At 37.2% G+C, this 14,017-nt stretch overlaps 1 protein-coding gene across 2 annotated transcripts in view; it reads right to left on the bottom strand.

Annotated features, from left to right (window-relative positions):
• Positions 1 to 1,237: 1,237 nt before the first annotated feature.
• The window catches only part of Ubr1 (Ubr1 ubiquitin ligase), a 45,198-nt gene continuing 32,418 nt past the window's right edge, over positions 1,238 to 14,017 (bottom strand). For both annotated transcript variants that reach the window (XM_088233488.1, XM_088233489.1), the window contains exons 18-28: positions 13,565 to 13,731; positions 12,258 to 12,433; positions 11,724 to 11,842; positions 10,933 to 11,058; positions 10,527 to 10,713; positions 9,022 to 9,171; positions 8,505 to 8,703; positions 7,681 to 7,815; positions 5,862 to 5,978; positions 5,323 to 5,504; positions 1,238 to 4,529 (exon numbers count right to left, since the gene is read on the bottom strand). In XM_088233488.1, coding sequence (XP_088089614.1) covers positions 3,365 to 4,529; positions 5,323 to 5,504; positions 5,862 to 5,978; positions 7,681 to 7,815; positions 8,505 to 8,703; positions 9,022 to 9,171; positions 10,527 to 10,713; positions 10,933 to 11,058; positions 11,724 to 11,842; positions 12,258 to 12,433; positions 13,565 to 13,731 — 2,723 coding nt within the window. In that variant the 3' untranslated portion in view covers positions 1,238 to 3,364. The remainder of the gene's footprint in view (positions 4,530 to 5,322; positions 5,505 to 5,861; positions 5,979 to 7,680; positions 7,816 to 8,504; positions 8,704 to 9,021; positions 9,172 to 10,526; positions 10,714 to 10,932; positions 11,059 to 11,723; positions 11,843 to 12,257; positions 12,434 to 13,564; positions 13,732 to 14,017) is intronic.

Below are 14,017 nucleotides of genomic sequence, written 5' to 3'. Positions count from 1 at the left end.
GAGGATAGAAAACCACATCACTATGTCTTTACATACAGATCTTGCTTTTTTTGAATTCATACATCTCATGGACGCATGCCCATTATTATGAATTTTGACACGTCCATCTTCAAGTATTTGTTGCATTCGGTCGTGTCATGTCTTTATCAGTCTTCCTAGTTTTTTACATCTATCCACATTGTGTCGTAAATCTTTCATTCTGTCTATTTGCTCCACATGTCCAAACGAATGTAGCACCCCTTCCTTATAAAATTTTGTCCATAATGCTTGTCTCGGCTTTGCATACAATGCATCTCGATATTTATACGGGCCTGCCACACACTTAACGAGTGGCATGGGAAGTAGCGAGGAAAGGAGGCAGAGACGTAGTGTGGCAACATTACTCGTCATGCTGCACGTCATGCTCCTCGTCGTGCCCACCGCTCCCTATTTTGTCGGTTTTTGAGTGCGAGTCAAAGGACCGGCAATATAAGCACGAGTGGTTAGCCACATAATCGCGCGGTAGCAGTACACATGTGATACACATCAAGCGCTCACATAAGACGCACGCATCATTTTTGTATGACATTGATATAATTAGCTATACTAGCATAGCGCGCACGCTGTCAGTTTCATCGTCCATTGTATAGAAAAACACAGTCCAATATTGCACTATCCCTGGACAGGCACCTGAAGTGTAAGATTGACCACATTGCCTTCAAGAAACAGATGATCCAGTTACGCTGCATTTGTACAAAAAACGCAGGGTGTGGAGGGTAAAATGATGATGACCACTTATCTACAAAGATATAGACATACTCAAAATATTGTTGACACAGCAGCATAACACAATGTTTTTACCTTAGGAAACAAAGCAACTTGTGTAAGAAGTATAAAAATATAATATTTTCATTTTAATTCCTATATATTTTAAGTGATAATTAACAATTTTAACCCAGATTTATAATCACATTATTTTATTGGTAGTACCCATGTTAAATATACCAAAATTCGATTTCCAATGGTTATAAAAAGGGTTTGTACTATATAAAATCATGTTTGATATTAAAACAAGATCAGAAAAAAAAAACATGTGGAACAAAAATTAATATATTTATATTAACAGGTTCATACTGATTTTTTGTTGTTGTGAAATTAAATGTAGGGGCATTGGGATACAAAAATATATCACAATTACAAATTAATATAAAAGTACACAATTAAATCAATATCAAATACTGCGTATAACAATACTGGCTTTATTTATTTTTTTGCTACACTAGTGCCACTGCGTGTAGAACAAGAACTAAAATGAAAAAAAAAAAAAAAAAAACATTGTGATGATTTGGCAAATTTCGCAATTCATTCAACAAGAATGACATAATGGTCTGTAAATAATTTTAAGATGCATCTTTCTTTGGTTAACTTTAAATTTGAAACTTTCTGTAGCCAGAAACAAAGATAATAAAAAGAAAATATTTATTGCACGGAAGATGCAAATTGAAATTTTGCCACCATTTTTTTTCAATCTGACAGCAGTTGCTCATAGACAATTTCATAGATTTCAACGTAATAGGACGAGTATTTACTGAAGACGAGTGATACGAAAATAAACAAGAAACAAGACACCTAAGTTATAAATTCATAATAAACTTCAATTACAATGTTTGTTGAAACATTTAAAAAATTTATCGAACACGGATAAAGCATTATTTTTTTAAAATACAGTTCTTGCGCACAACACGGGGTTCTAGAATGGCGCACTTTGCCAGTATTTTTACAAACATTACTTGACTTCACCAATGGACGAAGTAACAAAATACTATATTTTCAGTAGCGATAATTAATTTACCTATGTTATATGAGTATCACAATTAGCAGTGGTATGTACATTGTTGTCACATTCGGGCGCCATCCAAAACGTCATTGCAACATTTAAAGGGGATTTAAATCCGTGGCTAAAATACATTCTATAGGACATAAATGATAACGAATAAACTGGTAAATAAATACCAACCAAACGCTCATCAAAGTTTCAATAAATATTTTTTTATCTCTGTAATATCATAAACACATCTGTTGAGTGTGAAAGTAATACATAAAATAAAAATAAATTTTTGAAATTTAACCGGACTGCTTTTTATTTATGGTTTGATTTCTGAAAACGACACTAGCCACTGGACCATAAGTCGATTCTGAAATTGATAACTGTATTTTAAATATCACATTTATTTGAAGTGATGATTTTAAATAAGCCCTTTTAACCAAAGTAATGATCAATTAAAATGTATTAATGAAACGTATTAATTCCATTGATGGTGTTGGTTTGTTTAATAATTTCTAAAGACAATTTTAATTACGTAGAATTAATAAAAACAAACGAGCAAAGTGACCATAAATAAATAAAGTTTTGGGTAGAAAACATTATTTACTTATAAACTTGGTCCTGCTGCTAACGGCAAACAAAGCCTGTATATCCAATCCAATAAAAACAATTATATTTGGCCTAATTTTAATAGGGCCGCTTCTGAGTATTCTAAATCAAAGATATTCCATCAATTAATTTATTATTAATTTGTAAGCTAAACTAACTAAATAAATCACTGAAAATACACATTGAATGAAGATTTTCCATCACAAAATATACATGAATTAATTTTAAGCTCAATTCAATGGGAAAATTATTCAAAACATGTGCCATTTTACACGGAACTTAATTAGAAAAAAATGTCCCAAAAATTCAAACAATAAATTAATCATCTTAAATTTTTAAAATCAATCTTAAAATTATGTACATTTGGGTCTTCACGTGGCGCTGAGTTATTTAGAGTTACAACAGTAGTCAACATATGGGAATTTCATTTTTAAAAACTAATATCAGTGTTTTTGCATTGTCTATTAGCTGTGTAACATTCATTTGAAAGTATTTTTTCAGTCACAGATTGAAAAATAATAATTAAATGGCTTCCAATGATGCGAATTTACAAAGTGAATTGACGTATACGTTCATTAGCAGATGTAACTGGATACTAAACGAAAGCTCAGAACAAAAGTGTTTACTCAACAACTTAGTATCAAAAGTGGATCAATCAATGTTTAATCGAATGCGACTAAGAATAAATAAAAACCCAATGTTCTATATATATATATAAAGTACAATGCGTGTTATACTATTATTACACTTTCTAATTGTTTTCATTTCATTCACTTTATCACCACTGCGAATCAGATCCGCGCAATTTACAATGTTTAATATTTCCGACATCTATAGAGGATTACATCCTTCCAGCATAAATTTAGCAATTTGTTAACACTAGGCGAATCTCAGGAGCGGCTGGGACATTCCAGCAATCAGAAACAAAGTATTTTAGAAACACCAAATCAATTATAGGTGCTGCCACGTGGTGGTGAGATTGTTATTAGACTCAATGTTTCGGGCAATTTCCTCGTGGATGCGATGGCTGAGCCACAGCATTTGCAGTTTGGAGTAGGTGTCTCGGCAGAGGACGAGAGGGTTTCCGCGTCGGAGACCCTGGTCTGTTTCTCCGTAGCGGTCGACGTACGGGGGAGGCACGACGCAGCCCTTTGAGGGTGTGGCTAATAAGAGTACTTCACACTCGCGCACTCGAAGAAACACACCTGCCCCGGCGCCGCATACGGCCGCGTGGTACGTGCATGCACCTACCAGACTCTTGTTTAGCTCCATTTGGCAGCAGTAGCTTTGCGAGCAGAGCATCTTCCCGCACACGAGGCACATAGTCGGGTTCCGCGAGTCCTCGCGGTCCGAGTTCGGGCAGATGAACAGCGAAACAGCGTTGATCAGTTCGCTGTAATCGTTGGGGAGGGAGACGAGCGCGCATGGCATTCTCGGCTCCTTGATGATCGTGAGCGCGGACTGTCCGGCCAGGTATTTGCTCACTTCAGGATGAGACGCCCATTTCGAGGCGAGGGTAAAAGTAATAGGATCGTCGAATAAACCCTCAAATGTAGTCGGTAATCCAAGATAAGAGCACATGTTTTCGTAAGTGTCACCGCCCATGACCGTCAAATTATCGGGCGCCTTTTCGTCCGTTAAAAAGTGATAGAATAAACAACAGCCTCTTAAGAAAGCTCGGCACCCTAGTCTTATAACAGTCCAAACTGAGGATTCAACGAGCTCCGAATTATCTAGGTTGGTTCTGACGGATTTGAGAGTAGTTAGCAGGGAGTTAGTTCCCGCGAAACTTTCATCTTCCGTGTCCATAAGGGTGTCCTTGATGCAGATCTCGAAGTTGGAGGTGAGCATGACCTTGACAATGTGGGCCAGGAGGACGAGCTTGAGCACGTGGCGACCTTGGAGTGGGTGAATGGGCACGGGACAAGCGTCACCGTCATTCCCAAACAGCCCGGGGAGTGCCATGGTGAGGGCCAGAGCATATCCCAAGGAGTCCCACTGCAGTAAGCAGGGCTCACTGTGGATATTGAGTCCCAGCAACGGAGCCAGGAGTTGCAGCGCATAGCTACTAACCACCTCTTGTTTGGCTGTGGCAGTTCCGAGGACTCCCATGATCCTGGAGACAAATATACAAACTAATTATTATGCACAAACATTTCCCAATTTTTAAGATAATTTTTCAAAGAAATTGAACTGTCGAGAAAATGGAAGTCTAGGCTTTTACAGAGTTTTTGATCTGTCGTCGGCTGGTGATTACTTTACACATTGTGTAACATTTACAATTCTGCCATCTTTCCGATTCTGTCTAGGTGTACCGGTTTTGAAACCCACGCGAGTTGGTTTCCCATAGAGAATGGAAGAATAGGGAAAACTAGCAATATCTATTCTGCCTTATTAAACAAAATGGCAGCTTTTCTACAAAAATCGTAAAATTAATTGAATATGAGGTAATGTTCTATAAGAAATTTCGATCCATTCGATATAAAGGAAAAAGCAGTAAAAAATATGTTTCAGTATGAAAAATAATATAATCATTTAAAAAGTTTTTTAGGTAAAAACACAGAGTAGATAAATGATACATAAAGGTTGAAATTTAATTTAAAAGGTTGTTTAATTGACATACTGTGTTTGTACTTATGATCATTTACAGTTTTTTTTTAAAATAGCTGCCTTTTTGATTATGAGGGCAGTATTGTTAAAAGGGGTAAGTTTTAACAGATTGAAATAGATTGGTTTCCAAAATAGCCAAATTTTTATTCTCAATATTTAAAAATCAAACTCATTACAAAGAATTCGGCAGTGCAATTCTGAACTCTCTTGCTCGAGAAAGCGTTCAGATTACCAGCCCAGGTCTCATCCCAGACCTGAAGAGCATATTGTTATTGATTGAATAGTATAAATTCCAGTACCTGACGAGGGCTTGCAGGCAGTCCCCGTGGCGGCTGGACAGGTGGCCGAGCAGGGGACGCTCCAAAGCCGCGGCAATCTGCTCCACCGAGTGTAGCGTGTACGCCGCCCCTGCCCAGGCCAGGCTGAGCGCCCGCGGGTCTGCCTTGTCCGCGGCCGTATTCAGGGCGCGACTGTACATGGCCTAGGAAACAGAAATAACAATTTGGCATCACACCCATAGATAGCGTATTTCCTCGCTTATAGCTCTGTTCCCATGCTTTTCTGCATTAGACAGAATATTACAGCGATTGTAAGACCCCACCGGTTATAACTATCTTCATAGTATAATTTTCAGTCGGGAGGTGAAAAAGCCAAAAAAAAAAAAAAAAAAAACTAGCAGCAGAAACTAAAATGATATAAATAAAACCTTTTATATTAATGGTTGGTTGGAAGAAATTGCCATTTGGCAATAAGCTCGCTATTATACAAATATATTTATGTACAAAAAGTTAAATAAATAAAAAATAGAACAGTAAAATATAATAAAATATTGACTTACCATTGAGAATAGTGAAATGAGATCTGTGTGGTCCTCATCAAACACTTTAGTTTTCTGTGCTGGCGTTGGGAAGAGGGATGCAAATTGTTTACCTATATCACCCATTCTGTTCACCAGCTAAAATTAAATTAATTCATTAGAAACACAGAAAAAATATGAAATTATTAAAAATCTAAATTTGTTGCAACAGATAGGGAGAACATTGGACATAGTCAAAACATTGTTCAATCAAATTATTATCTATGAGATAACAGAAAGGTGCTAACATACATACACGTCATAAATGTCGATTGTCACATGTCGGCGACAAAAAATATTGAGTGTCTTTGTAGGTACAGTAAAACCTCGTTTTTACGTTCCTCGATTTTACATTTTCCCGGTTTTTACACCGAAATGTTCACGACCCATTTTTTTTCATACATTCTTATACAAATATTCCCCCAAATAACGTTTTTTACATTTTTCATAGACCCGGTTTTACGCTTAAAAAAAACTCGGAATTCATTTGATGTGTCAAAAACCCCAAAATTATGTCGTAATAATGATGACGCGGCCCGCGCGCCATGCGAATGAAGAATAAAAACAGGTAAACAACTAATAAAGGATAAATTATTGTCTTAACATAAATTCAAAGTAGGTGCAGGGTAAATTGACCTTTTCGTTTAAGTGTTCCTAGTTCCTATAAACCTTTAGGGTTAGTCTTAGTTTTCATTTGAACAAAAACATCGCATTGACTTGTACAAATCATGATACACACAAAGTTTTAATATCATTAAATTGCGATGTTTAAAACGTAACAATAATATTTAAAGTTATAAAAAAGATGGTTTAAAAAGCCGCGAACTATATGACAGTTGTTTTAAGTGATGCCATAGAAAAAAAGTGATACCGTATCAATAAAATTTCCCAACATTTAGGGGAAGAAAATATTTTATGTTATTTTATGCAAATTCAAAATTATATTTTGTTTTTTTTTTTACACATAAAATAATTTTAACATGCAGTTTTTAAATTAAATAAAAAACAGATTACATAATATTGTTTGAAAAAATATGAAAAGATTTTTAGTGAAATCATTGAAAATAGGTAAAAAAAATATTGACGATTTCCACTTATCACCGTTTTAACAATTTTTCTGGAAGTATATGTACACTATAGTGTAGCAAATCAATTTTATTTTTATGTAATTCCTATTTTTTCCATACATTTTTTATTTCCTCAGTTTTACACTTTTTTTCTTGCTCCCTTGAAAAAAGAAAAAGGGGGTTTTACTGTATTTTGATTTGATCACGGAAGGGTCACAGAGGTTCCGAGAGTTGGGCGTATTGTCGTAGAAAACAGGCAGTCGACGCTGTGAAAAAGTTGAATCAGCTTCAAACATGAATGACTTTTGGATTTAACTTTTGAAGATGAACCCCACAGTCGATAAGAAGGCTATCATGATACTCCTTCCGTTTATAGAGACTGGCTTATCAGCTTACGCCTACATTAAAAACAAGTTCAGAACTAGTCTGGAGGCCATTCTGGATCTCAGTATTCAATTGTGGGACATTAAACCATTCCTTTAAACCCTAATTTCAGTGCTACTATAAGTAAAACTGTTAAAAAAATAATCATTCTTTCTTTTCAAGTTGAACATTATGTCATGCAAACAATAAGGTGTCATGGGTCTTAAAAATGACATTTTTGTCAATTGACTCTTTTACTGTCGAGATTTTATCCGCCGAAAAAAAGGTAGATCAATTAGGGTTCTATAGCTAAAAATAAGGTTTATAAACATTTGGACAAACTCAAAATATCACTATAACTAGCTACTTACCAAGTCCACATGACAGGAGAAGTACATAATGTTGTTAGGGGGTTGGGGAGGAGGAGATGCGGTGGTCTCTGGCCGTACATGACAATGTATCTCTGTACAGGATTCCTCGCATTGGTACGTTGGACTCTGCTGAACCTGAATTTCATAAACACTCAATTATGACGATGATACCGTTTTTGTAGCAGAATGATTCTAGAGTGTTTAAAGAAAGGTTTATTTTTTCTCCAATAAATAGTAATGATAGGTACTACTTTATGTTAAAAAAAAAAAGAAGAAAGTTAACATTTTTTCGGGCGGGTGACTCCGGGCGTAGGAGCTGTAGCGTATTTTCATTTAGGGCGGGTGGCTCCTGTCAAAGGAGTTCTAATGGTTGCCAGGGCTCTTGTGCTACAATAACGATGAGATGGCCATGTTGTAATAAAGATTAGAAGAGCTCTCTCAGATAAAAAGACAAAGTGAGATTATTTTATTTTAGTAATGAGGAAGTTCAGTGGTTTTTAAAATATTTGTTGACAGACTATCAAACTAAGACAAAAAAAAAAACAGTTTTTTAATTACTCCTCGCGTGACATCACTATTTCTCTTTGGTGAGAGTGAGTGTCCTGATTGGTGAGTTGGCTTCCCGGAAACCAAAAATCGGTCACAACACTCAATCTAATCTAATCGATTTAGAAGAATTCATTATTTATTTTTTTCATAAATTTTAGAGAAACTTGGCCGTACAATTAAGTGCTCTAATTTTTACTGCACGTAAGAAATCATTTTTTTATATCCAATTTCCCATAGCACTGAACTTCCTGATCACAATCTCTCGCGTCTCTTACCCTGCAGTTGAGCACGGCCTGCAGGCAGACTGCCCACGTGTGGAAGGGCAGAGCGGGGGCCGGGGCATGGGGCGGGGGCTGAAGGGCGGACAGCGACGGCAGCAGCAACAGCACCGTGTTGGAGAGGCACTCGCAGAGCGGGCAGAGGAACTCCTGCTTGTCGATGTTGAAGGACGCCGGTTGGCGCAGGCGGTACGGCCTGTGGAAGAAAAATTGCATTACTAAATTTGAAATCATCAAATCGCAACTTCAATAAAATAGAGTAACTCAAAATAACCTCGATGGCTGGATATTTACACTAAAGTCTAGTACTAACATATCACAACAGAGACGAAGAACATTTTAGATAAGGGAATATAGAAGTCTAGGCATCCACAGGGCTGTCATTGGCTGGTTGAAGTGGCCACTAAACACACTGGTAACATTCACCATTCTGCCTATATGTGAACATCTATATTCCTTTGATTCTTCCACCTGTTAACAATTGCGAAGTTACAGAGCTGAAACCTCTACGTACCTCCTGTTTTCTCTGAGGATGACGTTCTCAAAGTATTTCTTCCAGCAGTGGCCGTGCATTACGTGACCGCATGTGGACACGTGTACTGCGGGCGCCAGCGCGGTCGGCAGGAAGGGAGAGCTGGCGTCCACAGGAGGGACTCCATTACTCCTGCAAGAGAAACAACACTAGTTGTATGGCAGTGTGACAATTAAGGTAATGAACCTTTTTCTTGGCAATGTATCCTACAGGATACATACGATTTATTTTTCTTTCATGAACTAAAACAAGAATTAAACAGCATTCAGTTAAATCGGCATTACAATATTATTAAATCCTAACTGAAAAAAATACCTTTTTTGTTTGGGATTCTGAAGCCTTTTCAACCATCAAATGGGTAAAAAAAAAATAAATTTTTCGTTCTGTCTAGATAAGGGTCGAATCAATCAACCAATTAACAATCACCTTCCCAGGAATTGAGCCCGGGTCATCCAGCATTACTTGATCGCTACGAGGTACACTTATCTCCAGTCGATTTTCCTTTTCAGGATTTTTACCTGAGTAGCCATCGAGCCCAAATACTCGTCCAGGAATGTCGTTCTATTAACACACAGAATGAGGAAGTTCATCATCATCATCATTCCCTTTCCGCACCTAATGGTGCATAGGGCACTGCATTGGTACACTAATCGCAGCGTATCTTGATCATTTTTGTTGGTGCATAGGGCACTGCATTGGTACACTAATCGCAGCGTATCTTGATCATTTTTGTTACATGAAGGTAAGATGATTAGTCTTACGCTTGAGGTACCAGTCCAGGGACTATAAAATATTCTAGTGTGAAAACACCCATTTAAATAAATATTTCACATCAACCGTGTCGGGAATCGAACCCGAGACCCTTTACATGGCAGGCTAACGTGCTGACCATTACACCACGAGGCCGACAAAATAGGGGAAGTTCAGTGGTTTTTAAAAAAAAAATTGTTATTAGATTTTTTTTCAATTTTTATATTTTAGCGCTACGATTTTTAAAAGTTAAGTATTTCTGAAATAATTCTGCGTGGGACGTCAGAGGTTCTTTTCCGGTTATTCTCGATCAGTTCTTCCCATCAGTCCATCCACAGCAAGCAAACCGGAAGTCTTCCATAACTCTCATATCATCATTCAAAGTAGTTCGCTTTCATTAAAATGTTTTTTTTTTCTTCCTTACACTTTCAGGAAACTTTGCCATCCAATTTAATGCTCCAATTTTTATCGCGCGCAAAAAAAATAATATTGCATCAAATTTGCTGAAGTTCCTTATTGTATTCACCCTTCCGAATGCATAGTTCATAGTTCAAATTCACTCCTATAAAATATCTTACATATTGCCAGATCACTAACGATATCGACATTTGAAGAGCAATCAGGCAGCTGAATATGATCACTTTGGAACCAAAATCTTTAACATCATTGAAACTATGTTTAAGAGACAAACACTCTCGCTATTAGAGTATCATGCCTGTGGGTTCCAGTTAGTTTACCTATCTTGCAGGAGTACGCTGGACTGTTGCACGAAGCCGGCCAGCACCAGTGGCGCCCCGTCTAGTCCTACAGCTGTGTCCTCTTGGCACAGGATACACGTGCACATCCTCTCCGCCAGCTCGGGAGTCTCCACCACTTCCATGGCTGCGTCTGGGGCGGCCTCTACCTTGGACGAGGACTGACTGCCTGTGGAGATTATATACATTAGAGGGATTTCAATTTTAAACAAACCGGTTTAATTTTAAATCTATAAAATACACCCTCAGAGTAATAACGCGTGCGCTGCCGCTTATAGAGCCACCCGAATGCAAAAATAAATGAAGTATGATTTTGGTCAAACTCGAAGTTAGTTTGCAGCAAAAAGACGGGCTGCGTTTGAGCAATGGAATGATAATGTGAACTCACTAGTATCAGTCTCCTGGAACAACTTGGCATTCTCCTTCATGAAGCTGTTCTGCATGGCCTGCATCTGCGCCATTATCTTGGCCCGCTTCTGGGCAGCCATCTTGGCTCGCCACTCTCTATCTAGATCTAAAACAAACACAAATTATACAGCACGCTTTAAAATTTAATTTTGGGGTGGTATTCCAAACGTTCTCGCGGCCATTTTATTTAGTATATTCACATACAAAATACACGAGAAAAACTGTTTTCTCAAGCCGCAAGAGCGGTTCAGAATAGCACCCCAAATTATCATGACACACATTTGAATGAATTTGAATTTTTTAAAAACGTTTAACTGAGGTAATGACAATGTATGGAGAAATGCTAATGAGGAAGTTCAGTGCCATGGGAAATTGGGTATGAAAAATATTTCCTTACACCCAGTAAAAATAAGAGCATTCAATTGTACGGCGAAGTTTTTTTAAATATTTTTTTTTTTTTTAATATTTAGGATCTTATGATTTGCTCAAATATTTCAATTTTGGAGTCCATTTTCAATGAGTTGGCATAGTTTGATAGTCCATTATCACATTATAAACAAAACACCAAACTTCCTCATTGGGGGGAATTTTAGAATGACAGCGTATGGAGAAATACGGGATCTGAATATATCGGCTTGAAAAGCAGGAAAATGTATATTGACTAATGTAAAAATGAGATTTTACTAATGGCGTTACCTAGCTACTGTTTTGGACACTGTCTTGCACAATATTATGGTAGAACATCTATTACTTAAAAAGCAATGAAATAACCTTTGGAGGTGTTGGAGCCAGTGTCTTGGGTGTTGTTCAGGGGTGAACTACTGGAAACTACTTCCCCCATAGTATCATCAGCCTCTCCTTCTGCACTTTGCTCCATGGTGGCCATAGATCTAGAACAAGAGGAAAACAATAAACATTTTATTTTTCTTTTGAAGTCAGATATAATATATTTCAGTCTACATTCATTTCGAAGGTTTCAAAAATTAGATACAGGTATTTAAAAATATCTCATCTTTTTCTTAATGTAACAGCACAGTTTGGAAAGAGATTTTTCGTAATTTTTTACTTCAAACAGTCTAGAATAAAAAAACATTTTGGGCTTAGATTGAGTCTATTCACAAACAATTTATTTTTAAAACCACTGAACTTCCTCATTGATTCTATGGACGCATAAAATCTTTGCTGCGTTAGTGTTGACAGTGCTCCGTAAGGACACTGATGATTATTCTCACAAGGTTTCCACTGTATTAATACAGGTCAAAAGCAAAGTTTTCTCTTAACACGATGCGGACCAATTAATCTTACCTGTACTTGTTGAGGGTCCAGGTCAGAAGGTCTTTGTGGGCATCCACGCGGGCGCTCTTGTGCAGCTCCTCCAGGAGAGCTGGAAGTCCAAGCTTGGCCGCACGCTCCGAGAACACGAGGAAGGGATACCGACCGCTGGATTCTTCATTCAGGGCCATGCACATCAGATGAAGTACCTACAGCAACATATTTATTTACATAAACTCAGAGCTTTCATGCTGTTATAAAAAAAACTAACCCACCCCTTTTCTCAAATATTCCCTTTAAACATAACATCACCATTTCCATGCCTAGGGGTGCATGGGAATTCTAATTGCAGTTAATATGGACATTTTTTTTTCACATACAAGGTGCGGTCATCAGTCTTACGCTTCAGGTGCCGGTTTAGGAAAAGAGAAAAATTGCAGTGTAGAACCACCCTTTAAACTAATAGTTCACGTTCATCCTATCAGAACTCAAACCTAGGACCTCAAGCATGGTGGGCGAACACGCCAACCACTACTCTTCAAGTCGGACTTATCTCCACTCAATTTTCATTTTTACTTGAGAGCAGCGGTCGAATCAAAAACGGATTCAGGATTCTGGTTCAATTTAAAACACATAACCGTATTGTCACACACGGGATTATTATTTATTTTTTATATAACTGAATAAAAAAAAACAAAAAACTGTGTAGCAGAGACAAACAAAAAGTAATGGTTAACAAGATTCCAATCCATCTTCATCCCACACGGTGTTAATGACGAAGAGATCTAAGAAAAGCCGGAAGATCTATCCCAAAGAATTTCAAGTTGTGTAACGAATTGACTAATCTACATATTCTGGACCATGGGGATATAAAAACAAAAGTTGCTCTTAGAAGATTTAATAAATAGCAAATTATAATATACATGTGATGAATTGTTCTAATGAATTGTTTTGAAATCTCAGTTATAAATAAATATGGAAACAGAGGAAGACGAGATGAATGCAAGATGGAAGTTTCAAAATTTTCTTTATATGTATCAACTAATAGGCACAATGCTATATTAATGTCTTCTGATTTTCATAAAGTTTTTATTTATTAAAAAAAAAACTTGTTTAGCATTATTTTATTTCCTTCCTCTCCTTCTGTATCCATAATAAATATAAATGTGAAATCTGAAACCTATCTTATTTCTTTTAATTGTTATCTTGTATTTGATTGAAGACTGTATGATTTCCATAATAAATAAATACATATCTAACTAAAACTCTAATAATTGATTTACACACCAATCACTGTACCGATGCTGTCCCGAGTAAGAAGGGTAAGAAGATGAACTAACCTTATGAAGCTGCATCTCGCTGAACGATCTCGCCCGCAGATCGGCACTTCGCACGAGGACCGTCTTCATGACGTGCAGCATCACATCACTCTGCAATAGGTCGGCCAGCATCGTAAAGCCGGGAGTCAACTTCACCAGGTCGGGGGGAGGGCAACACTCCAATTCCCCTGCAAAATGTAACAATTTTAATCGGAAATCTTTATAGAAAGATTATAATAAATATTTTTAATTTTATCACCAGTAACTCATTTCGTAAATATGGGATTACACAACTTCTTATTATTCGTTATAGGCAGGCAGACTGCTGGTATGTCCCGTGTACTGCTTTTTGTCTGCATTCTTCTTCCTTCAAAAAAGCATCCAAACGGTTTTTGAACCGGTTGACCGAAATGGAACTAGGCATGGCAATTTATTACAGTCTAAAACCACCCTGCTGGAAAGGAAGTTTTTCTT

This window comes from Micrasema longulum, unplaced genomic scaffold, assembly GCF_059751315.1.
Source record: "Micrasema longulum isolate JH-2025_06_02 unplaced genomic scaffold, ASM5975131v1 h1tg001112l, whole genome shotgun sequence".
Classification (NCBI taxonomy): domain Eukaryota; kingdom Metazoa; phylum Arthropoda; class Insecta; order Trichoptera; family Brachycentridae; genus Micrasema; species Micrasema longulum.
This window is presented reverse-complemented; position numbering and strand designations above follow the sequence as displayed.